At 40.5% G+C, this 27,286-nt stretch overlaps 1 protein-coding gene and 1 long non-coding RNA gene across 10 annotated transcripts in view; one reads left to right on the forward strand and one right to left on the reverse strand.

The window, feature by feature from the left end:
• Nucleotides 1–24,241, reverse strand: part of EXO1 (exonuclease 1) — a 41,975-nt gene extending 17,734 nt beyond the window's left edge. Inside the window, exons 1-11 of one of the 7 annotated variants that reach the window (XM_008978213.5) lie at nt 23,902–24,241; nt 23,075–23,373; nt 21,511–21,688; nt 19,691–19,810; nt 18,627–18,750; nt 14,764–14,901; nt 13,528–13,740; nt 11,542–11,729; nt 10,746–10,842; nt 5,195–5,420; nt 4–250 (exon numbers count right to left, since the gene is read on the reverse strand). In XM_008978213.5, the coding sequence (XP_008976461.3) occupies nt 4–250; nt 5,195–5,420; nt 10,746–10,842; nt 11,542–11,729; nt 13,528–13,740; nt 14,764–14,901; nt 18,627–18,750; nt 19,691–19,810; nt 21,511–21,671 (1,514 nt within the window). In that variant the 5' untranslated portion in view covers nt 21,672–21,688; nt 23,075–23,373; nt 23,902–24,241. Of the gene's footprint in view, nt 1–3; nt 251–5,194; nt 5,421–10,745; nt 10,843–11,541; nt 11,730–13,527; nt 13,741–14,763; nt 14,902–18,626; nt 18,751–19,690; nt 19,811–19,999; nt 20,054–21,510; nt 21,689–23,074; nt 23,374–23,748 lie in introns of those variants that run through there. The other 6 variants (XM_055097327.3, XM_008978214.7, XM_003824527.7 and 3 more) reach the window with 6 other exon arrangements.
• Nucleotides 24,003–27,286, forward strand: part of LOC117977605 (uncharacterized) — a 188,754-nt gene continuing 185,470 nt past the window's right edge. For all 3 annotated transcript variants that reach the window (XR_008620893.2, XR_010109129.1, XR_010109141.1), the window contains exon 1: nt 24,003–24,133. This is a non-coding gene — a long non-coding RNA (uncharacterized LOC117977605). The remainder of the gene's footprint in view (nt 24,134–27,286) is intronic.

Consider the following 27,286-nt stretch of genomic DNA (forward strand, 5'->3'; position numbering starts at 1 on the left):
TACCTGCTTCTGGTCCCTGGAACCACAACTGCACCACTTTCTTCATTTTTCCTTTGTAAAAATGTTGCAAATTTATTTCTCGTCCTAGGTGGAGTGCTTACACTCTTTTTGTTAGTAGGTCCATTTATCAGGTCAGGCACAAACACTTCAGAAGAGCTCAATGATTTATTGCCTTCAGAGCTATTTTTCTTGGTCTTCTTCGTAAATGAAAGAGAATACTGACTCAACAGGTCATCTTCTGACAGCTCTTCTAAATAAAAACAAAATTATCTGTAAATCTTTGTTTCACCTGTACTTAGAGATTTGGCCTTAACTTCAGTCTATATCCCATTGTCCTAAAAATAAGGACTTTAAAAAAAAAACAAAAAAAAACTATGCCTCAGAAAAGAAAACATAAGGATAAGGATGATTCAAAAAAACTCCCTTAGGTCTATTTTATAATTTCACACATTAGTTTAAGATTTAATATCAGTTGTTTATACAATTTCATGTTAAAATTACCCAAATCAAAATTTCAGAGCACAATCAATCCTGTGTGGCGATGTATTCATTATACTAAGGGTCTAATTTTGAATATAAAAAAATCTCCAGGAAAATTTATATGTAAATATATGGTTAATGATCAATCGTTAAAATGTTCCAATAAAACCAGCAGCTATTGATACACATGGTTTATGTGTTCTGGGTTTTGATGTATATTGTGAATGTCATATAGTCATAAGTAATTTGTGCTGTAGCTCTGATCCTTATTACTTCACTATGAGGCCCAAGAAGATTGCTGTGTGTCAAATGTATTCTGTGGTATTAAAATAAATCATAAGACTAAATAATAACAAAAGTTTAAAATCTGAGACAGGTAAGTACATAGAGACAGCACTAAGGTTCTTTGAATTACTTTGACTAATTCTGAGTCTGAACAGCTCCTTCTCCACAGAGGTGTAAGCGCACGCTACTGTAATCTTTGTGAAGTTGGTAAGATAGGTTGGGGCTACCAAAATACCAGAAACGAGATGTCTCAAATTTTTAAAAGGCACAGATTTTTAAAAAGCTGTATCAGCAAATTAGATGTTGATCCCCAGCAAAAGTTAAATCTGTTTATTATGCAGGGAATTGTGAGTCCTTGCAGAAGAAGAAAAACAAGTGTTCCAGGGTCCCCAACAAGGCTTTCAGAAGCCACACCAGATTAACCTCATTTTTTTTTCTCAATAAGGTTATTAGCATAGCTATTTGGGGACTCCATAAATTAAGCATATCTTGAATTTGGCAAGACATTTGAGTGTCTCTCATATCATCCTAGCCAACAATGCAAAGCCATATCTACTGTATATTAGTTATGGGGATTTGCAGCAATTGCACGGGCCTAAAAGACTACTACTGGCAACTGTTAGTCAAAAGGAAGTCTGTCTCATATACTCCAGATTTCTGTACTTGCTCTGATTCAGTTAAACATTATATAAGCAAACGTACTGTAACCAAAACTTTAAGACTCATCAATTTCCAGATGACATACATAATATGCATTTATTAGAAAATACAAAGATTTGAACAAAAAAATTAACAGGCAGAACAATGAACTAAAATGAATTAAGATTATTGTAAGAGGAATGAGTTAACCCACATTTAAGTTTAAAATGTAACTATACCTGGCTTAACAGCAACTGGCAAATATCAATTATCAACTCAGCAAATTCCAGCAAAATGCCAGATTGCAAGAATGTGAATGCAATCTTAGTTTGCAATAATAAAAGCACAGGACTGAAATAGTGCCACAATTCTAAATATTTCTTCTGTGGTAAGCAGACCACATTTCAATAATCATACTCACTGTAACAACTAGACAATTCTTAAAAACCTATATTACATCCAGAGCACAACCTGAATGGCCAAGGAACATAATAGCCTGGAAGAGAAATTTAGGAGTGTCACAATGGCTATCTTTAAATCATCTGAAGGGCTGGTACATGAAATAGGAATTAAACTTACTCTAGTTCTTTTGTTTTGTTTTTGTGTTTGTGTGTGTAGAAAGGGGACAAAACCTATTGATAAGTTGTAGTTATAGAAAAGTAGACTTAGTCTGACATAAAGAACTCGCAAACTTGCTGACAGTGAGCTAGCTACATAAAATGGACAGCGTGTCTTGATTGTAGCAGAAGAAAATGAAAGAACATGTACAGGCCGGGCGCAGTGGCTCACACCTGTATTCCCAGCACTTTGGGAGGCCCAGACGGGTGGATCACGAGGTCAGGAGTTCAAGACCAGCCTGGCCAACATGGTGAAACCCCGTCTCTACTAAAAATACAAAAATTAGCCAGGTGTGGTAGTGGACGCCTGTATCCCAGCTACTCGGGAGGCTGAGGCACAGAATTCCTCAAACCCAGGAGATGGAGGCTGCAGTGAGCCAAGAACACGCCACTGCCCTCCAGCCTGGGTGACACAGTGACACAGTCTCAAAAAAGGAAGGAAGGAAGGAGGGAGGGAGGGAGGGAAGGAAGGAAGGAAGGAGGGAGGGAGGGAGGGAGGGAAGGAAGGAAGGAAGGAAGATGAATGTACACTGTACTTCTTATATAACAAGTATATATTATCTTATATAACATACACAAAAACCTTTTATTTCATATGAAGAAACAAAGGTTCAGAGATAATTATCATGAAAATCATTTAGGTTCATAAGGAATCAGGATATTTCGGCCGAATATGTATAATCTATACTTAAATTTGAAAAATAAAAGCCTGAACTAAAATTTGCAAGTCTTTGTTTTATTTTTATTGTTGCTATTTCATTCACCGATGTAGATGTCTGAGGGAAGGAAGTTAAGAGAGAAGGAAGCAATTATAATCATTCTTTCCATTTTAAACATCCTCTATGGTGAAAAAATTCCCACGTTTCCCCAATACCTAGTATATTCCTCTCAGCACTTCTGTTCAATATTGTACTAGAGATTCTAGTTTCCTTCCCCATTTAATTGTCTTGGCACATCTGTTCAAAATCAGCTGACCACATATATGTGGATCTTTTTCTGAACTCTATTATTCTGCACCATTGCTCTCCTTACCTATCTTTACATCAGATACACTGTTACATCACACACTGTGGCTCATAGGAAATCTTGAAGTCAGGCAGTATAATCTTGAAATCAGGCAGTTCAAAAGAAAACAAGCTTAGATTCTTATACTAAGAAAAAGAAATAAAAGGTATTTAAACTGGAAAAGGAGAAGCAAGATTGTCTTTATTCATAGGTGACACAGTCATTTATATAGAAAATCCTACATAGTCCACAAAAGAGATACTAGAACTAATACGTGATGTGAGCAAGGTTGCAAATATATGATTAATGTAGAAAAATCAATGGTATTTCTGTATACCATCAATGAACAACTAGAAAACAAAACTGAAAATACTATTTACAGCAGCATCAAAAATCGAAATATAAAGATAATTTGACAACAGATATGTTAAATGAAAACTACAAAGCATTAAAGACTTAAATGAATGAATCAGAAAACTCAGTATTGTTAAAATGTCCACTTTCTCCAAATTGATGTATGGATTTAACTAACTCTCAATAGACTTTTTATTTTTTATTTGAGACAGGGTCTTGTTCTGTCACTCAGGCTGGGGTGCAGTGATGTGGCCATGGCTCACTGCAGCCTCCAACTCTGAGGCTCTAGTGATCCTCCCACCTCAGCCTCCTGAAAAGATGGGACTACAGACACACGTCACCACATTTGACTAATGTTTAAAAAATTTCTTTTGTATTTATTTTTTGTTTTACGATAATGTATTCTGAACTAGTAAGACCCTTTGAGCAGGGAAGCTGCAGCTTTGGAAAATAACCAGCTGACAGCTTTCTTAATTTTTTTTTTTTTTTTTTTGAGATGGAGTCTTTCTCTGGCACCCAGGCTGGAGTGCACTGCGTGATCTCCGCTCACTGCAACCTCTGCCTTCCAGGTTCAAGTGATTCCCCTGTCTCGGCCTCACAAGTAGCTGGGATTACAAATGTGTGCCACCATGCCCGGCTAATTTTTTGTATTTTTAGTAGAGATGGGATTTTGCCATGTTGGCCAGGCTGGTCTGGAGCACCTGACCTCAAGTGATCTGCCTGCCTCGGCCTCCCAAAATGCTGGGATTATAGGTGTGAGCCACCGCACCCGGCCTTAAAAATTTTTTTTGTGGAGACAGGGTCTCAGTGTGTTGCCAAGCCTGGTCTTGAACTCCTAGGCTCAAGCAATCCACCTGCCTTGGCCTCCCAAAACGTCGCAGTTATAGGTGCAAACCACCATGGCTGACCTTTTTTTTTTTAGAAATTAAAAAGCTAAATTCTAAAATGTACATGGAAACGTGAAAAACACAGAATAGCCAAAACAACTTTTCAAAAGAAAACTAACTTGAGACTTACACTGCCCCGCTTCAAGATTTTCTGTAAAGCCACATTAATCAAGAGTGTGTCTGATGTAAAGATAGGTAAGGAGAGCAATGGTATAGAATAACAAGAGTTCAGAAAAAGATCCACATATATGTGCTCAGCTGATTTTAAACAGCTGTGCCAAGGCAATTAAATGGGGAAAAGAAAACTTTTTAACAAAGGGTGCTGGAACAATTGGACAGCCATATATACAAGGTTAAAAAAAAAAGCCATAATCCTTACATCACATCGTATTAAAAGAACTAACTCAAAATGGCTCACAGGCTAAAACTGTAAAATGTAAGAGCTAAAACTAATGATAATGTTTGGCTGTGTCCCCACCCAAATCTCATCTTGAATTGTATCTCCCATAATTCCTATGTGTTGTGGGAGGGACCTGGTGGGAGATAACTGAATCATGGTGGCCGTTTCCCCCATACTGTTCTTATGGTAGTGAATAAGTCTCATGAGATCTGATGGTTTTATAAGGGAAAACCCTTTCACTTGGCTCTCATTCTTCTCTTGTTTGCTACCATGTGAGAAGTGCCTTTCACCTTCCACCATAATTGTGAGGCCTCCCCAGCCACACGGAACTGTGCGTCCATTAAACCTCTTTCTTTTGTAAACTGCCCAGTCTCAGGTATGTGTTTATCAGCAGGGTGAAAATGGACTAAAACAACTATAAAACTTCTAGGAGAAAACAGGAGAAAATCTTCGCGACTTTGCATTGGGCCATGATTTCTTAAATATGACCAATATTCACCAGCATTTTGCAAAACTGAAATACATACCACTTCTTGGTCTTTTCACAATGGATGATTTCCTTGGGAGATTTAACCCTTTAGTACTAATCACTCGTTCCACTCCCACAGTACTTGGATTTTCCTTCAATTGTGGGGCATCTGAAACAATACCCGACTCTGGTCTGGGAGAGTAATTCCTATGCCAAATGCTGCTAACATTAGCTGACTTTTGACATGTTTTGTCATCCCAACTACGACTTCTTGAATGGGCAGGCTAGAAAAGGAAAAGGAAAAAGGTTATTTGCAGAAAGAAAATAATCAATTTATTTCCTTCTGTATCAACATAAATGATAAATAAACATCTTAAGTTACCCTTAGAAACAATAGCTGTTGATGAAACAGCTGTCCTTGAATAACATTTCCTACTTTGCTGGTCCTATACTTTTCCATTAAATGTGTCTTATATTCCTAGGCCTGTTTTTCTTCTGATGAGAGTCAAGCAACTTTGTTAGCTCATTTCTAAAAAAAAAAAAAAAATCAAGAGTTGCTAGCAGCTGTAGAAAAAAAAGATTAAAAGTAAATAAATAAATAAAAATCTTCGTAATACAAATGGTGCAAGAAATAAGACCACAACTGAAGAAATGTGGTCAGGAAAATGGTGTCTTTTAAACGGAAAGCAGCCAGGCACGGTGGCTCATGCCTATAATCCCAGCAATTTGGGAGGCTGAGGCAGGCGGATCACTTGAGCTCAGGAGCTCGAGACCAGCCTTGCCAACATGGTGAAACCCTGCCACTACTAAAAGTACAAAAATTAGCCAGGTGTGGTGGCGTGCGCCTGTAATCCCAGCTACATGGGAGGTTGAGGCAGGAGAATCACTTGAACCCAGGAGGCAGAGGTTGCAGTGAGCCGAGGGAGACTCGTCTCAAAAAGAAACAAACAAACAAAAAAGGAAAGCAATCACTTTTAATGCTAATATAAGTTATTCACAATTACTACAAATTTTGGAAGACAATGATCTGCTAAGAGGATGTCAATGATATTCTAATAGAGAAGGACAGCCAAAGGGAAAAAATTAGCAAAGACACACAAAAAATCATTACAATCCCACCTGACAAAAATCCCACATGAACTCAGAATCTAATCAAAGCCTTTCACTTAAAGAAACGACAAAAATAAAAATAAATAAAACAGGTGACATTATTCAGAATACCCTTTGAGAATTAATAAGGAAGGTAATTTAATTGAGGGAATGAATATAAAAAGATAGCTTTATCAGCATGGCTTATGGCATTAGATCCCACTGATGGTTTTACTAAATAAAAAAGAGAAATAGACAAGTAGAAAACCAGACTAAATAAATTTTAGATAAATAAAAATAATTCATTTGGTGTACAATTATGGTTCCTACAGAAATTTCTCTATGAGAAGGACAAAATTCTCACAGGAATTTGAGCTGATGAAGGATGGCCGTCTTAGCATTCCATAACATTACAATTGGTAATGGGACATACTCAACACTGTCAACTATTTTTGAGTTTCTGAGACAAAGGAAAAGCTTAAGAATCATTCTTAATGAAATTATAGGCCTGGCGTGGTGGCTCACACCTGTAATCCCAGCACTTTGGGAGGCTGAGGCAGGTGGATCACCTGAGGTCAGGAGTTTGAGACCAGCCTGACCAATATGGTGAAACCCCATCTCTACTAAAATACAAAAATCAGCTGGGCGTGGTGGCACACGCATGTAATTCCAGCTAGTTGGGAGCCTGAGGCAGGAGAACCACTTGAAACTCGGAGGCAGACGTTGCAGTGAGCTAAAATCATGCCACTGTGTGCCAGCCTGGGCAACAGAGAGAGATTCTGTTCAGAAAAAAAAAAAAAGAGACATTCAAGTCAAAAAAAAATATATATATATATAATGCTGTGGCCAGGTGTGGTGGCTTCACATGTTTTGGAGGCTCAGCAGTTTTGGAGGCCAAGGCAGAATGACTGCTTCAGGCCAGGAGTTCAAGACTAGCCTGGGCAACACAGTGAGACCCCACAGACACACACACAAAATTAGCCAGGCATAGTGGCATGTGCCTGTAGTTCCAGCTACTCAAGAGGCTTGATGCCAGTTACTGAAGATCGCTTGAGCCCAGGGGCTCTGATGGTGCCACTGCACTCCAGCCTGGAGGACAGAGAAAGAGACCCTGTCTCAAATAAAAAAATTAAAAAAAAAAGAAAGAAATGATAAATACTGTCAATAGTTCAGCTGTGTAAAGATAGCACTTTTCAGTCTCCTTCTTTCCAGAATCATTCCTCAAAACAATAAGAAACACAAAATTAACCTGCAAAAAAATTAGGAGATAATCTGTGACTTCTAAACCACAGTGAAGATAGAATATAGATGGAAGAAATTAAAAGACTTTGTCTGCAGAAGAGAATATCAAAGAGAAGCCAATTCCACCTACAGAAACCTGGAGAAAGGCTCAAGAATTAAAGTCTTGGAATTACAGAAGCCCCTGGTGGGGGGATGACTAACTAAAGAGAGAATTATTTGACCTTGTGTCCCCATCTCCAACCTGACTATACAGTCAACAAACATCTACCTGCCTTCAGAACCAGAACAATTGAACTTTTGAAACCCACAAAGAGTAACAGACGTAGCAGCCATTTCTGAAGATAGAGAGATTCATTTGTCTGAAAACAGAGATGAAACAAAAGGCTAAATATTGAATGGCAAGGAACCATGCTACCCTTTCCTGGCCTGCCCCAACTCACTTTCCCTATCCTGCTTTCAAAATACAGACAGCCAAAGTTTAGATACCCTAAGCAGACATCTCTTTTTGGAAAAATGTAACTGTGCAGAGAACATTCCAACACTGGAGAATTCACAAATCAAATCCAATGTGTTACCAACCACATCACCCAAGAATGAAGTCCAACATCATAAGCCCCACTCATTCACACAATATTCCCCATGAGCTTTTCGGGGCCCCTTCAAATATGACTGGCCAGAAGTTACCACCATGAGGGAGAAAATAACACAGGAAAAAAGTACACAGCAGTTACAGAGAGCGGAAGAAAACGTTCAAAAAATTATCATATTCTGAGAAAGATAAGAGATGACATCTAAATCTTCAAAAAAAAAAAAAGTATAATTAAAGAGTCCCTAGATATAAAAATATGATAGTAGAAGTAAAGAATTCAACAGAATTTCCTGCACTGATAGAAAAGCTCTGTGCTGTCCACTATGTTAGCCACTAACCACTAAGCACTTGAAAGCTGGCTACTATAACTAAGGAAGTAAAATAGCAATTGTATTTAATTTTAACAAATTTAAATAGCCACACATGGCTAGTGGCTACCGTATTACAAGGAGCAAGGTTAGAAAATAGGGGAATAGCAACCTGAGTGTAAGGTTTACATCACTGAAGCTAATAAAGCTCATTTTTAGGGTCGTTATGGATTTGTGCTCTCTTGGTAGGCTTGGCTTATTTCAGCTTACAGTAATGGTTACTTTTCCATGCTGAATGGATCACCAGTTTGTTAGTGGTCATCTTTTCCAGGCTCACTTCTTTTTTTCTCAAGATCTGGTTCCTTTACATGGTAAACACTAAGATATTCTTAGCCCATCCATAATGAACAATCTAAGAGTTCCCTTAATATATCACTTTTTTCTACATATGCTTTTTTTGTTTTTTTTTTTTTAGCCTGGAATCACCCATCTTGAAAAACTCTACTAATCCTTGCAAACTGAGGATACACATCAGTTTCTCTTTCAGCAGACAGTAGAGAACTTGGCTTGGAATCACAGCTCCCCTATTTACGAAAATGGTCAGCTGGAAAAGTTACTTAAGTATCCTCTAATTGTTTCCTCATCTGTAAAATGAGAATGGTGCTGACTTCAGAGGCTTTCTGAAGAGTGAATGACTTACTATGTCTAAGGTGCTTAAAAAGAGCACCTGGAACATAGCAGATGCTCAGAAAATGTTTGCCATTATTATTAGGAAGCATTCTCTTAGGTGGAGTGAGGGACATGCTTTTTATTTCCACAGAGCCTGGAATACCTCTTTAGTGTAGCACTTACTGCATTTCTTTCTATAGAATCACATCTCCTTCCTATTTAGGCAATGGGCATTTGACAGGCAAGGATCTTACTTTTCCTGTATTTCTTATTTTTCTTCATATTCCAGAACCCTAGCTAACCTAATTACATTGTTTCAGTGCTTGATAAATGTTTAGTAAAGGAATAAATTAGTGAGCAAGAATTAAACTGGAAGCTTGGGAAAAGAAGAAAATGTTAACCAGAAGGACAACTCAAAGAGGCAAGAGGATGTAGCAACGAAATGGAAGCCAAAGTTTATTTCCAAGTTTTCCAGTGTGAGAACAAAAGAGACCTGTGGCTAACACTCATTCACTCAACATATAAACATAGTAAATATCATACAGCAGTGAGGATCACCAAGTTCTGCCTTTATGAAGACCACATTCTATTGGAAAGAATCAGAAAAGAATAGAAGCATGTTATATAGCAATAAGTGCTAAATAGGAAATAAAAGAGAAATGTGATTAAAAGTTGATTAAAAACATGAAGAGTTTAGTTTTGCCTATAAATAGACTTGGAGGTTACAGGAAATCAGAGACGCAAGAGACAGTGAGAATTCTGTGGTTGGTGCACAGGCGAGAGACTGGAGTAAAGATGGAGATGTGAGTTCTTTACGTAAATGGGATTAAAGCCCTAAGGACTTACCTAAGGAAGAAATGTAAACAGAAAAGAGAACAGAGGATAAACAGAAATACAAAGAGAAAGAGAATGATGGGAGACAGTATCTTAAGGAATACATACAATACTGAAGAAGCAGAAGAAAACAGCAAATTGCGGCTAGGAGCGGTGGCTCATGCCTGTAATCCCAGCGCTTTGGGAGGCCGAGGTGGGCGGATCACCCGAGGTTGGGAGTTCCAGACCAGCCTGGCCAACATGCAGAAATCCTGTCTCTACTAAAAATACAAAATTAGCCGGGCGTGGTGGTGCATGCCTGTAATCCCAGCTACCCAGGAGGCTGAGGCAGGAGAATTGCTCGAACCTGGGAGGCGGAGGTTGTGGTGAGCTGAGATCGCACCATTGCACTCCAGCCTGGGCAACGAGAATGAAACTCTGTCTCAAAAAAGAAAAAAGAAAAGAAAACAGCAAATTGTTTAAAGAAACAGCAGGGGCGTGCATTAAATATTTGTTAAATTGTGCATGAGTGAAAAAACAGCTTTAACTCCCGTAGCATTCCTAGGCTTGGGTCTTCAATGATGCCAAATGCCACAGAAGCCGAATGGAGTGAGATGAGAAAAAAAGGGATCAAATGCTTGGTATATTCAAATGAAATGCTCAAGGATAAGGGTTTGATAATAAATAACAGTCACTTCTTAATTTTAAAAAATTAACCAATATACCTATGCTCTAATAGATGTAATTTCTCTAGGATCAAGTTGTTTTTAATGTACATTCTGCACAGAGCCTGGATATAGAAACGCTTAAAAGAAGCTTAGTGTATGAAGATTTGCCTTTAATCACAGCTCGGGACATAACTAAAACGTGTTTTCATAGGGTGGTCATCAAAACGTTACCATAGCAGTGTCTGGATTGTAGTCATCGATCTGTTCAAAAGTATTTATATCTTTATTTCCAAGTGCTATTTGAAGAGCTATGGAATCATCAACATATCTAGATTAGTAAGATTAAGGAAAAATGTATTAACAACCAACCAAATGATATTATACTAAGATGGAAAAATGTTTTCTATTGTCACGAAAATCCATAGGTTTATGACTTAAATGGAGTCTCCTTACTTTATACATCAGCATTACTGAAAGCACAGACACAGTTTGCTAGTCTCTATCTGTCTCTGCAGGAGTTGGTGTCTTCTGACAAGGGCCCAGGCCATCACTGACTCCCTCCCTTTAAGGGAAACAGAGGGGAAAGTCCTAGCCACCACCTAAGTGACTCAGGGCTCTGCATCAGCCTGCATGTACATGGCCAGTGGCTATGGGAAGGGCATCCTCTCCTGGTGCACTCAAATGCCCAGAATGCTCTTCCTGATAAGTCGAGCTTGCTTGCCACGAGGAGGTCCTCTCAAGAGCCACCTTTGGAATGTGTACCGTAAGTGACGGACCCTGTGCATGCTTCTGTCAGTCAATCTAAGTAATCAGGATGCATAGGGGATGAGCCTCGGGTTTATGAACAAAAAGTTGTTCTCAATTTTCACTAGCATGGTAATTTAAATGAACAATATACAGATTTCACTATAAAAAAGAGAGCAAAAAATAATGTGCAAGCTTTTTACTAAATGCCTCACAAAAAAATCACCATAAAAATATTGAAGAAAAATGCACAAATTCTACCATTCTGTTTCAGAAAGGATACTGCCCAGCGTAGCTTAGTGTTTCAGGATCAACATCATCTTCATAGGCGTTCAGAGGAATAAGTTTCCTTTTGATGGGATCAAAAACTAGCTGATAGAGGAAGGTATTGTTGGCCCGAATAAACCCTTTGATGTAATCCTCTGGTACCGTGATATTCATCTTGAGATAATGTCCAATTTTCTTGATAACCTAACAATGCATGCAAAAATATTTTATCTGCAACTAAAGAACAGGGAACATATTATCCTCAAGGCTGATTGATTTACATTCATAAAGAGGGATTGAAACATTAACTGCTTTCATCTACATTAAAAAATTCTACCAGCTAATACAACCATGTTACATCACTTAAAATTCTAAGTCTCATAACTAGTATTTTCTTTGGTTTTTCTATTACTAATTTGAAGGATAAAAAAATACAGTTATATAGTACATCAAGTTTGTGCTTCTAGGTGTAACTTTGAGATACATTATCCATTCATCTTCAAAGTCCTTTTTATCAAGAAAGGAAAAAACAAAGAACATCCAAAATCTGAGAATTAAAAAAATGCAAATATTTCTAGATCATATTTTTAAACCAAGTTGACATTCTGATTTCTGTGAGAGTCATGGATGCTTAAAGCTGGAAAGGATCCTAAACATTGCATAGTAAATTCATAGATGAAAAAGGGAAGGCCCAGAGAACCAAAGGGATCCTGGAGTCACAGGCTAGTTAAGGCACGTGGTCCTATTCCCACCTGGGACACTATCTTCCAACCTAAAGATCTTTCCATTACATGACATCACTCTTAGTCCTGAGGACTCAGGCCTTATACTCCTGGAAATAGAAAAATGAAATTTCTGCTCTGCAAACTGTAAGGGTTTAGAGAATATCCAAGGGGGAAAATGAGCTTCTTTGATGTTTATTTTTTAAGAGAAACTACAAAGTAGCAATGTCCAGAGTCTCAGAATTTTCCAGATGATATATGACACATGGTATCAAATGAGGCTTAATAAGGCAGCAGATACAGGTTGGGTACACATTATCCAAAATGCTTGGCACCGGAAGTGTTTCAGATTTTGAATTTTTTCAGATTTTGGAATATTTGCATATACACGTTATGAGATAACTTGGGGATGGGGCCCAAGTCTAAACATAAAATCCATTTACGTTTCCACACACTGACAGCAAGAGGGTGAAGAAGAAAAAAAACTCAATTTATGTTTCATATAAGCCTTACACACATAGACTGAAGGTAATTTTATACAGTATTTTTAATTATTTTGTGTACTCTTCACATGAGATCAGGTGTGGAATTTTTCACTTGCCTGCCAGGACTCAAAAAGTTTTGGATTTTTGAACATTTCAGATTTTTGGATTAGGGATGTTCAACTTGTATACGAACACAGCTGTCTTCTATTAGGCCACATTAAAGAGATTTGCATAAATGTATGATTCCTCTCTCTCATAATTTTTGTTTTAAAAAATGATTATTTTTCATAAAAGCATGCTATTTACGCTAACATGTAATGAGTTTATTATAAAGTTTAAGTGAATTGATAAACATTTAAATTTTTGTTTTAATTTTTAATTCAGTAAATATCAATAGCTATCGCCTACATAAACAAAAAATATTACCATAAAGGAGCTTGAGGAGTGTAAAGGGATCCTGCGACCAAACAGTTTGAGAACCACTACTATAGAGTTATAGCACAGAAGTCAAAAGACTCCGAGTTTAATTTTACCCTAGAATATTTTCTCCTTGAGCCTCTTTATACTAGTCTTTATTTTAAAAATCACTACTTTTTTGCCAATTGCAGAAAACATGATTTTCCCAATATATGTTAGTTGCTAAGGCAAAGTTCTAGTGCCTCAGTCATTTGCTCCTTTTAATAATGTAATATAGGTTATTCGCATAACAGAATATTTAAATCCATATTATGATTTATTATTTTACTAAGGAAATGCTTCAGAAATTGAATATGACACTTAGCAAATCACTCTTACCTTTACTATATCTGGATTATTGGCTAGTCTTAGGACTTTGCATGCCTTTGCTAATCCAATCCCACGCAGTGATGACAGGTAGTCACAACCTGAAAGAATACACATGTAACGAAACTTCTCTTCCGTGAATACATCCCCAAGCTGTCTGCACATTCCTAGCCGAGCTTGATCAATTTCAAGTCCATTTCCAAACTGGTCCATCTTTAAAATCACCTTCAAAAGGAAGGGAAATTGTTAATACCTAGAAGGGCCACTTTTGTCATTATCTAATCCACTGCAATAATTTTAAGAAATCTTTCTTGTTCTTCACCGTAACACTGAAAGACAGGAGACATAGATAGACAGGCTGATGATTACTAAGTTTACAAATAAAGTATACTGAAGCATAGGATACGACTAGACAAGGCTATACAGCTAGGACTCAACTGTCACAATTCTGGTATAAAGCAAGCTCTTTTTGCATCTCTTTATTTCCTACTTGTGTTACAGGGTTGTCATGATAATCAAACAGTAATGCATACGAAAAACATTTTCTCTTTCTCTGCCACTTGTACCTTTTAAGTAATCTTTTTCCTTATTATTGAAGCAATTCATGTTTATTGTAGAAAATTTGGAAAATATAGAAATTCAGGAAGAAAACAAGTCATCCCTATTCCCTCATTTATCACTGTAACCTAGTATTAACCTTTTGATAGAGACCCTTCTAGTCATAAATATAGGCATTAACAAAAATGAGAACATCCTGTAGTTTTGTATCTTAATTCTCCCCTAAATAAAATTTTCCATGAAATAGTTTTATACATAATTCTAAATAACTGCATGGCAACCCTTTAGTACATAAGTTAGTATACCTAACCTAATCAAGAAATATAAAGCATATGTTGTCATTATTAAAAAATAAAACTGGTACGTCCACATTCTACTAAAGAATCTGCATAAAACAATAACAAACCCCTCCAACCTTAAGGGCTTACTTTGAAAAAGTATCCAGATTACACAAACATCAAGCAGCAAAACCCTTCTTTTCATTTTAAATAATTATTAACATTATAAAAATAGATGTCAGTTGCAAATATCTATTAAATACAATAATTTATCTTATAATATTTTATAAATATTATAAATTTTATAAATATTATAAATTATCATAATTTCCTGGACAGGAAAAATTTCAGCTCCTTGATTTACACTACTATCTACATAGAAAAGTAATATATAGTAGTCAGAGGTGAGTACCTTTTTACAGCCAAAAGCTAGGAGATCCGAGTCCTCTGTAATTATGGCTTGCACAATTCCCGCTTTGTTAAGATAGGCCAACTGCGCATCAGCTTCATAGGGAGCCACGAGGCAATCTACCCCCTGAGACCGGGCAGCCTAGAAGAGAGAATCACAGTGAATCTCTAGCACGGCATCTGGAAAGTACTAAACAACTTCCTGTTTCAAACCCACTTTATTACTAGCCTCAGCAGGCACATGCTAATATCACTTTGAGAAATCATTTCCTTTGAAGTAGAGTTTTTCTACTATAAGTTTTAGTATATGTTGAACTAATTATATAGCCATTAAGACATTTTTAAAAAATCAACTTATAAAATTTGGAGAAAAGAAATACTGCTACACAGCCAGAGGAAAAAAGAATCCCACAAGCTACAAAAGTAATCATTTTATTTTTTGGAGACAGGGTCTGGCTCTTGTCACCCAGGCTGGAGTGCAGTGGTGCCAGCCGGCAGAGCACACTGCAGCTTCGACCTCCTGGGCTCTGGGCTCAGGTGATCTTCCCACCTCAGCCTCCCGAGTAGGTGGGACTACAGGTGCACGCCACCATGCCCAACTAATTTTTTTGTATTTTTTGTAGAGACAAGGTTTTGCCATGTTGTCTAGGCTGGTCTCAAACTCCTGGACTCAAGTGATCCACTCGCTTCAGCTTCCCAAAGTGTTGGCATTGTAAGCGTTCAGCCATTGTGCCTGGCCCAGTTATTTTAAATTATAGAAAACTTCCATCTCAAGAATGGCTATGTTCCGAAAATATACATTTGTTTGGAGTTTTGAATACATGTTCCCCATAAAAATAACAGGTTGTCCTGTCAAGCTACAAAAGTCAGTGTACTGACACAGTATTGATAAAATTATAGACCATATCCAGCAATGTCTTGGGGGGGAAAATATATACGTAGGTATATGTGTGTATACGTATACACACACACGTATATATACACACATACATAACTCTCCTCTAATAATGTATCTTACATATATATTATAGGCTATAGCACTATATTTAAACCAATGCATTATGAGAAAATACTTTTAAAATAAACTTGCCAAGAAAAACAGCCCCTATCATAGCCGCTGTGTCAAAATCTAGGCAGCTGGAACTGGAACTTCCATGTTCTAAACTATGGGAAAATGGTTCCCAAGGCCTGAAGACAGGCTTTGGGAAGTTAAAAAAAAAAAAAAAGAAAAAAAGAAAAAAAGAGGAAAGAGGTATCAAGATCCTGCTGCTATCAATTTTGGTAACAATTTGCTTATTTTTCTCATTTTTTTTCCTTTTTTGGTCCAGCAATAGTCCTACTCTCATCCTTTTGAGAAGTGACAGCGTGCTGGCAGTCCTCATAGTCCTCGCTCGCTCTCGGCGCCTCCTCTGCCTGGGCTCCCACTTTGGCGGCACTTGAGCCCTTCAGCCCACCGCTGCTCTGTGGGAGCCCCTTTCTGGGCTGGCCAAGGCCGGAGCCGGCTCCCTCAGCTTACAGGGAGGTGTGGACGGAGAGGCGCCAGTGGGAACCGGGGCTGTGCCCGGCGCTTGCGGGCCAGCTGGAGTTCCGGGTGGGCGTGGGCTTGGCGGGCCCCGCACCTGGAGCAGCCGGCCAGGCCCTGTCGGCCCCAGGCAATGAGGGCTTAGCACCCGGCCCAGCGGCTGCGGAGGAGGTACTGGGTCCCCCAGCAGTGCGGGCCCACCGGCGCTGTGCTCTATTTCACGCCGGGCCTTAGCTGCCTTCCTGCGGGGCAGGACTCGGGACTGCAGCCTGCCATGCCTGAGCCTTCCCCCACCTCTGTGGGCTCCTGTGCCGCCCGAGCCTCCCCAACGAGCACCACCCCCTGCTCCACGGCACCCAGTCTCATCCACCACCCAAGGGATGAGTGCGGGCAGACGGCGCGGGACTGACAGGCAGCTTCACCTGCAGCCCCGGTGCGGGATCCACTGGGTGAAGCCAGCTGGGCTCCTGAGTCTGGTGGGGCCTTGGAGAACCTTTATGTCTAGCTCAGGGATTGTAAATACACCAATCGGCACTCTGTATCTAGCTCAAGGTTTGTAAACACACCAATCAGCACCCTGTGTCTAGCTCAGGGTTTGTGAATGCACCAATAGACACTCTGTATCTAGCTGCTCTGGTGGGGCCTTGGAGAACCTTTGTGTAGACACTGTATCTAACTAATCTGATGGGGCCAGTGGAGAATCTTTGTGTCCAGCTCAGGGATTGTAAACGCACCAATCAGCACCCTGTCAAAACAGACCACTCGGCTCTACCAATCAGCAGGATGTGGGTGGGGCCAGATAAGAGAATAAAAGCTGGCTGCCCCAGCCAGCAGTGGCAACCTGCTTAGGTCCCCTTCCACACTGTGGAAGCTTTGTTCTTTCGCTCTTTGCAATACATCTTGCTACTGCTCACTCTTTGGGTCCATGCTGCTTTTATGAGCTGTAACACTCACCGCAAAGGTCTGCAGCTTCACTCCTAAAGCCAGCAAGACCGCGAGCCCCCAGGGAGGAACGAACTCCAGACACGCCACCTTAAGAGCTCTAACACTCACCGCGAGGGTCTGCGGCTTCATTCTTGAAGTCAGTGAGGCCAAGAACCCACCAATTCTGGACACACTTTTACACCACTATTTGTGTCCAATCAGGGTTTCTCCTCTACTTCCGCACACAATGCAGCCTCTCTTCTCCTGACTACACAGAGCACACATTTCTTTATACTTCACGCTCTGTCCTGCATCCCATCGTTTCCTTCTAGCTTGACCCATACAGAAAAGAGCCAGAGACTCAAATGACAAAGCCAAAATCAGAACTGTAGCGCCTATTTTAGCTCAGGAACTGGATGACAGAACTGTAAGCTAGAAAAAGCTGACTTCACCTTTACCATCATACCTTTAACAGGCCAGGCACGGTGGCTCACACCTGTAATCCGAGCACTTTGGGAGGCCAAGGTGGGCAGATCACCTGAGATTGGGAGTTCGAGCCCAGCGTGACCAATATGGAGAAACCCCATCTCTACTAAAAATACAAAAGTAGCCGGGCGTGGTGGCACATGCCTGTAATCCCAGCTACTTGGGAGGCTGAGGCAGGAGAATCGCTTTAACCTGGGAGGCAGAGGTTGCAGTGAGCCCAGATTGTGCCATTGCACTCCAGCCTGGGCAACAAGAGTGAAACTCCGCCTCAAAACAAACAAACGAACAAAAAAACCACAACACCTTAACCAAGCAGGCTCTAAAAAGGGGAAAGTGAGGGCTGGGAATGTGGGCACCTTGACACTAAGATTTACAGGAATAAGGAAAGAAGCTGCTGCAAGGAGGAGGTGAAAGGGAACAGAAGTCTGTAGGGTGCCTGGGGCAACGAAGCTACATCACAGATCTGTCATTCAAGAGTGCCGGTTACAGTAAGTGTTGAAGACTGTAGGAGAGTTGGGTGAGACCGATGCCTCCGGGAATTGGTTCCTTCCATCTCAAAAATAAAGTTTTAGTAGAGACAGGGTCTCATTATGTTGCCCGGGATGGTCTCAAATTCCTGAGCTCAAATGACCCTCCTGCCTCAGCGTCCCAAAATGCTGGGATTACTGGTGTGAGCCACCGTGCCTGGCCCTGTTCCTTCCATTGCTATGGAACAACATGACTTAAAGAGAGAGCCTTACTTATGCCTTAGGATTTCTCCTTGGAAATTGCTGAAGTCTTCTCTATCTAGTGATGCTGTTCCCTTCTTCTGACATCTGCCCTTTACTTGAGGTTAGGCCTAGAACAATTTTCCACCCTTGATTTTCTTCCTCTCTCATCAATAAACAAGTTGTAACTAGCTTTGGTGAACTTGCCCATCTGCCCCTTTGTCTTACTTTAATTACTTTGTGGGCCATGGCATGTGTGATATTGATAGACCGGGTGAAACACTCTCGAGCTTCCGAGACTTTCCCCTCACGAAGAAGTTGCTTTCCCTTAAGAAGATTGGCTTGTCGTCTTCTGCAAGGGAAGAACATTTTTAAAATATAAAACATTTAAGAGGCTGACTCAAGAAACTGTAACAGAACTATAATTCAAGAAGCTTTCCTAGAACTGAAAAAAGTTTTTGACTCCTTAGAAAGTACACACCAGGCCCTTGAGAACATTAACCCAGATGCTTTAGGCTTCTAAGACAAAAAGAACAAGTGATTTAGAATGATTATATGCACACACACACACAAGATTACCATTAGGCTTTTCCACAGCAATTCTTTTTGTCAAAGAAAATGTAGTAACTAAGATACTTTTAAACAAAAGTGATAATGTAGCAGATACATAACATTTAAGGAAATCTGTTCACATACTAGGCTATAAAATAAGCCTCAACAAATTAAAATTTTATTTATTAATTTTTTTTTAGGCCAGGCACAGTGGCTCACGCCTGTAATTCCAGCACTTTAGGAGGCTGAGGCGGGCAGATCACTTGAGGCCAGGAGTTTGAGACCAGCCTGGCCAACAGGGCAAAACCCCATCTCTACTAAAAACACAAAAATTAGCCGGGCGTGGTGGCACGTGCCTGTAGTCCCAGCTACTCGGGAGGCTGAGGAACAAGAATTGCTTGAATCCGGGAGGTGGAGTTTCCAGCGAGCCAAGATTATACCACTGCACTCTAGACTGGGCGACAGAGACTGTCAAAAAATAAAGATAAAATTGTTAGTGACGGGGTCTCACTATGTTGCCCAGGCTGGAGTACAGTGGCTCTTCACAGCGATGATCATAGGGTACTAAGGTGCTGAACTCCTGGGCTCAAGTGATCCTCTTGCCTCAACCTCCCGAGTACCTAGGACAACAGGCGCAAGCCACTGAGCCTGGCTTAAAATTTTAAAAATTGGTATCATATAGACTACAGTGTCTGACCTTAGTGCAATGAAGTTAGAGATTAAGTAGAGAATTAACTTACTCTCTTCTAGATCTCTCTACTTCCTTTTTAGAAGGTAAAGTACATCCATCAAATACGAGAATAGGCTTGATCCCATGAGATAGTAACATATTTACAAATTTCATACAAAATCCTACATACCTATGGAAAAAAAGAAAAACATTCAGTGCTTCACCTTTCCTAAGGTAATACTTCTGCTCTATTTTAAGCCAGATGAGAAAACTATGGAAAGAGAAGGTTTTTTATTTTGTTATTTTAAGCAGATGTTTTCATAGGAATTGGAACTCTAACTTACTAGACTTGGATTCAAATCCTGCCTTGGATACTTACGAGCCATGTGATGTCTGGTGAACTACTTGAGCCTCCAAGCCTTGGTTTCCTTATCTGTGAATTAAAGAGCTTTGATATCCCTTCTAATTCTGACATCTTTGGTTTCAAATCTGGTCTTTCCCCCCCATTTTATGTTAAAAAATTTCAAATCTATTGAAAAGTTGAAAGAATAGTACAATAAACACTGGATTCTTCCAATGACACCATATCACAGCTAAGTAATTTAATAGTAACATAATATTATCTAATACTCAGTTTATATTATAATTGGTACAATTGTCTCAACAATGTTTCTTATATTCAGTGGTGTCCTGGTAAATGTTTAACAACCAGTTCTAGGGGAAGAGGTGCCTGATTTCCCTGAGATAAATATTCCTCAATGGTAGATGAGCTACCTACTTGAACTCAATGAATGCTGAGCTGAGAAGACATGGTGTATAAAGAGCTCATATGAATTGGCTCCAGGACACCACTGCTACTATTTTTTCCAAATCCAGGATCCAATCAAGGGTCAGGTATTACGTTAGGTATTGTGACAAAAATAACTGCATTTACAACTTCTATCATTTTATAAAGAAAAGGACATTTTAGCTCAAAAACAGGAATGGGAAAACATAATCTTTAATCTTTTTGCATAACGCAAACTTAGCAGCTAAAATAAAGAAAAAAAAGATGACCTTTTAAATATGTCATCTTGATGAAAGACTCACTACATTGTTATCCTTATTTTTTCTATGTGTTGTAGATCAGTGACAGTGAACTTGCATTGGTATGGAACAATGATTGGGACCCGCTGATCATAAAGCAAAATTTAGGAGAAAGCAAATATGAAATTATAATGAATTTTACAACACATTTGTTTTTTTGCTAACCAGGATTAGCAGTATGTTTTCTGTACCCAAGAATGTGGGAGTCAGAAATCATCACGGATTTTCAAAGCATTTGTTAAAAAATTTATCTTAGGTTAAGAATTGGGCCAGGCATGGTGGCTCACGCCTGTAATCTCAGCACTTTGGGAGGCCAAAGCAGGCGGATCACTTGAGGAGTTTGAGACCTGCCTGGCCAACATGGTGAAACCCTGTCTCTAATAAATATACAAAAATCAGCCGGGCATGGTGGTGCGCACCTGTAATCCCAGCTACTTGGGAGGCTGAGACAGGAGAATTGCTTGAACCTGGGAGGCGGAGGTTGCAGTGAGCCGAGATTGTGCCACTGCACTCCAGCCTGGGCTAGAGATTCCGTCTAAAAAAAAAAAAAAAAAGAATAAAGGAGATATTAATAGTCTTTGTCCATCAGTGTCTTGATACTCTGGCTTATTATAAAGAAAGAAAACTAGGCCTATTATCACAGAAGGAAGTCATCCCTGATTTGGGAATATTCTAAAACATACAACTTTTACTTCCTGATAAGTTCTGGCATTGAGTGAAAACAATCCGTTTCTGGGGGAGAAAAAAAGGCACTGTAGGTCTCATTCTTAATTGTCAAAGAATTAACATAAGGTCCAGACTTACCTATCAGTAGGTTCACCTTTGGCTAGTTTTTCAGCACAAGCAATAGCTCCTTTGTGAAGCCAGCAATATGTATCCACAGCTACTACCTGCCCTTTATACTTCCTCACATGGATGGGTTCTGAAGCTTCTTTGATAAATTGTAGCAATCCCTGTATCCCCATGGTGCCAAATTAACTACCTGATATGAAAAGAGACAGGGAGAACAGTAATATTTAAAGAAAAATACATTTATTAAAACATCTTAGACAAATGAAGAGAAAGCTTGGAGTCCAATGCAGAAATTGGTTTGTTGTTTTTTTTTTTTTTTTTTTTGAGACGGAGTCTCGCTCTTTCGCCCAGGAGGGACTGCAGTGGCCTATATCGGCTCACTGCAAGCTCCGCCTCCCGGGTTCACGCCATTCTCCTGCCTCAGCCTTCCCAGTAGCTGGGACTACAGGCGTCCGCCACCGCGCCCGGCTAATTTTTTGTATTTTTAGTAGAGACGGGGTTTCACCATGTTAGCCAGGATGGTCTCGATCTCCTGAACTCGTGATCCGCCCGCCTCGGCCTCCCAAAGTGCTGGGATTACAGGCGTGAGCCACCGCGCCCGGCCAGAAATTGTTCAGATATTCAAGAATCGCTGCTCTTTAATATTTTAGCTGGGCTCCTCCCTATCAAACAATTTCCATAGGGTAGAATTTACATTAATCACTAATACTACCTCTAATGCCACTTGACTGTTGCTTAATGTTTGTTTAGTCTTTCCAAAGTGCTTTTGCACTTTCACTCCTGACACATGCTTCAAGGAGCCAGGCACAAACAAAACCATGCATGCGATGGCATCGCATTGCCTCTACAAAGGGCATTAATCATAAGGGTCAACGTGCAAATTCAAATAGGAGTAGAAACTCAAAACAGTTTGTAGGAAGGTAAGTATTTCAATTAAAAAACAAAGGAAAAATTCAAAAAGAATTACAGAAATGATCCTGTACTTTTTTAGGACTGAAATTCACTGCTATTAGAACGCATTATTCTAAGCACGAACATTCTGGTAATAAACAGTGGTGGCGCCCAGGGGCAACTCCATCAGCCTCTCTGAAAGCTACCCTAAAGAACTGTGAAACTGCGTCTGCTATGCAAATACAGCTTCAAGACAAATGCTTTAACTTTCCACCCCCTTCCATTCCGGTTGCAGCCCCCTAAGCCCTTTCTATACAGAGATTCTGGAACTGTCACAACCCTTTCTGATGAAACGACCTCCCCCCACTCTACAATAAAAAGTCAGTAATGGGCACTGAGCAGTTGCTTAGCATTTCATAATACAAATCTCTCCTACCAAACGTTAAGTTTGGAAGGAAGGGAAGAAAGAAAGTACAGGATCAGGAGGCAGCTTTACCCTGGTGACACCTTATCAGAGCTCTAAAGGCTCTGGTCCAGCAGTTCTCAAATTTCAGAGGTTCTTAGACTCTCAACTCCACTCAGTGACTGGGATTCACTAGTTCTGCTGTGAATGAATTTTAAACAAAGCAGTTAATCTGGATGCAGGTGGTCCTCAAGCCACAGTTTCAGAAAAACAGTCTCTTACCTCTCAGATGATATCTAAAAAGAGTTTTCTTTCACTCCGAGGAAAACGGATATAATAGTTCATGAAATTTACATAAGTTTCTTCTGGGCCAGGCAAATATCCTCGAATAATTATTTCTTCTTTAGCGTAGTAAGAATGGCTGAGTGCGATAGTAAGAATGACTGTGTACATATCTCAAAGAGATCGCATGTGGCACTCGAGGTAACAATAACAGCACCATCTTCACTTTATCCCTCTGTCTCGCGGAGATGTGCAGGCGTGGCCCCCAAGCCCATTCCAGACGACACGTTTCCTTAGGTCTGCAAAATATTATGGGAAAATGTACTTGTCAACATTTAAAGGTGGAGAGATTGCATGTAAAACCTGGACTGCCAGCTTCTGCGGAAAAATGAGGTAAGTCTGGCAACCCTGGCGCCTGCTCCAGCCCGGAATCGTCTGCTCTCTTATCTCCCTCCGTTCACTGAACTGCAGACCTCTGGTTGCCAGACGTCCCCTCGGAACAAAACGCATATTCCACTCAGGCTAAGGGCTCTGCTGTTGGGTTGGGAAGATCACGCCAGACCCTCCTTCCCTTCCTGGAAGACCTGAATCCCGAGAGGAGGGTCGGAGGTGACGCGCAGGTCGACCCCCAAGGGAACCCACCCATTAGCCTCCGCACAGCCCGCTCCTCTCACCTTCCGAGAAGGGACTCTCCTCCTCCCCTTGAGCGGAGCCGATTGCGGTTGGAGAAACCCGCTCCGACGCCCCTAACTCACTGTGGCCAGAGCACCCACGGCCAGCAACGCAGAACACGGGCAACTTGCCTACACAGCGCGCGAAAGGCTGACCTTTCAATTTGCGCGGGTTCCTTGCGGCCCCGCCCAGAGGATGTGACGTCAACGCGTATCCCGCAACCCGGTTCCGCCTCCTGCGGCTTCCAACTCATAGGGTTGCGTCCAGAGCTCTCCGTCTCGCTGGGTAGACAGCGGCTCACTGCCCTACGACTGCAGCCGCTGCTGCCGGCCCGAACTCCGTGCGGCTTCTTGACGGCGCGAGTGGCACTGGCGCTGATGGCCGATGGTGAGCACCGCCTCGGAAGTTGGGAGTGTTTACACCCGCCGGGGCTGCTGGGCGTTGTAGTTCCCTCCTGGCTGCAGCCCCAGTTCTGGAGGCTGATGTTGAAAGAGCGCCGTCGCGCGTTGATGTTGAGGCTTTTCAAACCTGAAAAAGTAGCTCAGTCGCCCTCGGCGTCATCAGTCCCATCCTAATTCCTTCATTCTCTTTAAAACGCCCGGTTGCCTCTACAAATCGAAATTGAATTCAGTTCACGCTGGGTTCTTTTCCCCATTGCAGTAGTAGTAGTGATTAAAATCTGCCCCTACCATTTTACCTAGAACCCAGCTTCGTTTATTTTTGACATAAGTCGGGGAAAAATTAGCTATATAACAAGACCTTGAAAATGGGCCTTAGAGACAAAGACTTTAGAGGCATTTTGGAGTTTCATGGTCACTTGCGGCTAGGTTTCCAGTCCTCATAACACCCCAGACCTCGTCGCTGTCCTCTTAGGGATATTGTAATTTAAAAAATTGGAAGAAACCTTAGGCGAGACCACAAAGTAATGTTCTGGGCTCAGAGATCAATAGGAATGATAATGCAGACTCAATTCAAGGAATTGAAGGGGAAGAAGTGAGCACATTGTTTAAAATGCTCCCCATTTGATTACCTTCTTTACATCTTTTCCTCTTTTAAAGTCTTTTTATGATCACTCTAACATCTATCATGCCAATTTTAAAGGCATCTATGATGCCTTAAATTTGTTACTAAAATTGTTGAAAAGGTGCCACATTTGGGGAATGTGTTTGGAAAAGCTGTGTTGCTTTCTCCCTGGTTCTGGTCTTTAGAGCTGGGACTAGGAGAGATGAGAAAAGTTATCTTCCCTCCCTCTTCCAAAGGCTATGGTAGACCTAACCCTAAACTAGCTTGGAGTGGACTCTTGGAGAAAGTGGGGGACAATTTCAAACTGCAGTAGATTAAAGAGGAACTTCGATGTGGGCAGCATGTGTTTGTAGAGAAGCCTTCTTACACTCATTGGACTATCCAGCTGTAGTAACTGCTTCAGTACCTAGAATCCAACCATGAATATATCACACATGGGGGTCTTAGGAAGGAACCCCAAAATCAAAAAGGTGTCCATTCCAGTGTCACTGGATCTGTCATAAAACTAACATGAGAGTTTGCTGCACTGTGAACGGCTCATGTATTTACTATGAATTTGACTCCCAAGGTTTCAAACTGGATTCTTGGCTGCAGTGTTCAAAGACTAAAATTGAAAAAGAAAACACTAGTTACAATACATTTCACTAACAGAATATTTTTACGCTTTGGGAGGACAAAACCATTTGCATCAATGTGTGCAGTAATTTACTACTGCCTTAAGTGTGCCTGTCAGTTCCAGGTGGCATGGGGGACATAAAGAGATGTCCTGTGTCTTCAAGGAACTTAAGATCTAGTTCTGTAGACAAAACACATGTTTATCAGACAGTTAAGTCACAAATCATGATGGCATGTTATTAAATGCTGAAATAAATGGTATATCCCATATGTTTCCAGCTTAAGACTCAGTTCCAATGTTACCAGTTTCCAAATGTCTTCCCTAAGTTAGATATTTGTTTGATATGCACAAGCATTCTGTGATGGCTGTTTGGTCCTGACACTTCTCATATTCTCATTGTGTTTGAATTGTCTTTGCCCTACAATAGACTGAAAACCTTTTGAGGTAGGGTTGCCAGATTTAGCAAATAATAACGTAGGACACCCAGAAATTTGAATTTCAGATGAACAACAGATAAATTTTTAATATATCTAATGCAATATTTGAGACATATACTAAAAGAAATCCCTGTTTATCTGAAATTTAAATTTATCTGGGCATTCTGTAATTTTATCTGGCCACCTTACTTTGAGGGCAGGGATTATGTCTATGAATTTTCACATCCCAGTAGCACTAGTGTTGATTTTAAACATTTCAAATGTGTGGACTAATACATGAATGTCCTAGGTATGGCACTATTATTATGGGTTTTCTGGGCTGCTCTTATCTTTATTTTTTTATTTTTTATTTTTATTTTTATTTTTTTTTAAGACAGAGTTTCGCTCCTGTTGCCCAGGCTGGAGTGCAATGGTGCGATCTCGGCTCACTGCAACCTCTGCCTCCTGGGTTCAAGCGATTCTCCTGCCTCAGCCTCCCAAGTAGCTGGGATTACAGGCATGCGCCACCACGCCTGGCTAATTTTGTATTTTAAGTAGAGACGGGGTTTCTCCATGTTGGTCAGGCTGGTCTCGAACTCCCAACCTCAGGTGATCCGCCCGCCTCAGCCTCCCAGAGTGCTGGGATTACAGGCGTGAGCCACCGTGCCCGGCCAGCTCTTATCTTTAAATACTGTATCTTGTTGAAATATCAGGTTGCCTGATTTTTAATTTGGAAGATACTGTCTCCATTGTTATAGGGCAGTGTTTTCTACAATATGGAACTTAGCCAATGACTTGGGGCCTAGTGAGAGTTGTGGGTGCCCTCTAGATGGCCTCCTGCCTTTGCCTGGTTTCAGGCAGGGTTGCTAGAACCACAGCTGAGCAGCATCTTCCCCGCCACACACACACATGCACGCACACACACACACACACACACACACACACTGATGCATACACCAGTAATTTCTAAGAAGAGACATAGGAGTGGGGGTTCTTTTTAGTCAGCAGCATTAGGAGGCTTTTTCTAAAGCTCAACTTCCCTCCAAATCAGAGACATGGGAACAAGGGACAACCTCAAGTGCTGGGCAAGTCAGCATCGTCTTGTCACCTCATATGGGACTAGGTTTTTATTTTGCTCCTCTGTTAAAATGAATGTGGATAGGTGTTCAAAACAGTATGTATGCAGTGTAAGGTGAAGATGAAGGAATTGTGCACAGTGCTGGTGACTATTACATATATATGGAACAGAATATCCTTTTTCTTCTGACTGATCATCAATGGCTCTGGTTTTCTGTTTAAGTAACTTATTTTTAGGCGCTCATTTTTGCAGCTCAATTTGATTGATTTTGATTGCATTCAATTATTTTTACATTTTTAAATTATTTTAATCGAATGACTTTGTGTCCATTGTATTTTTATGGTTATTTCTATTATGGCAAGTGACACAGTGTTAACATGAAACTTGCTTTTTAAGTAAATTTAAGT

The sequence above is a fragment of the Pan paniscus genome, chromosome 1 (assembly GCF_029289425.2).
Source record: "Pan paniscus chromosome 1, NHGRI_mPanPan1-v2.0_pri, whole genome shotgun sequence".
NCBI classification, from domain to species: domain Eukaryota; kingdom Metazoa; phylum Chordata; class Mammalia; order Primates; family Hominidae; genus Pan; species Pan paniscus.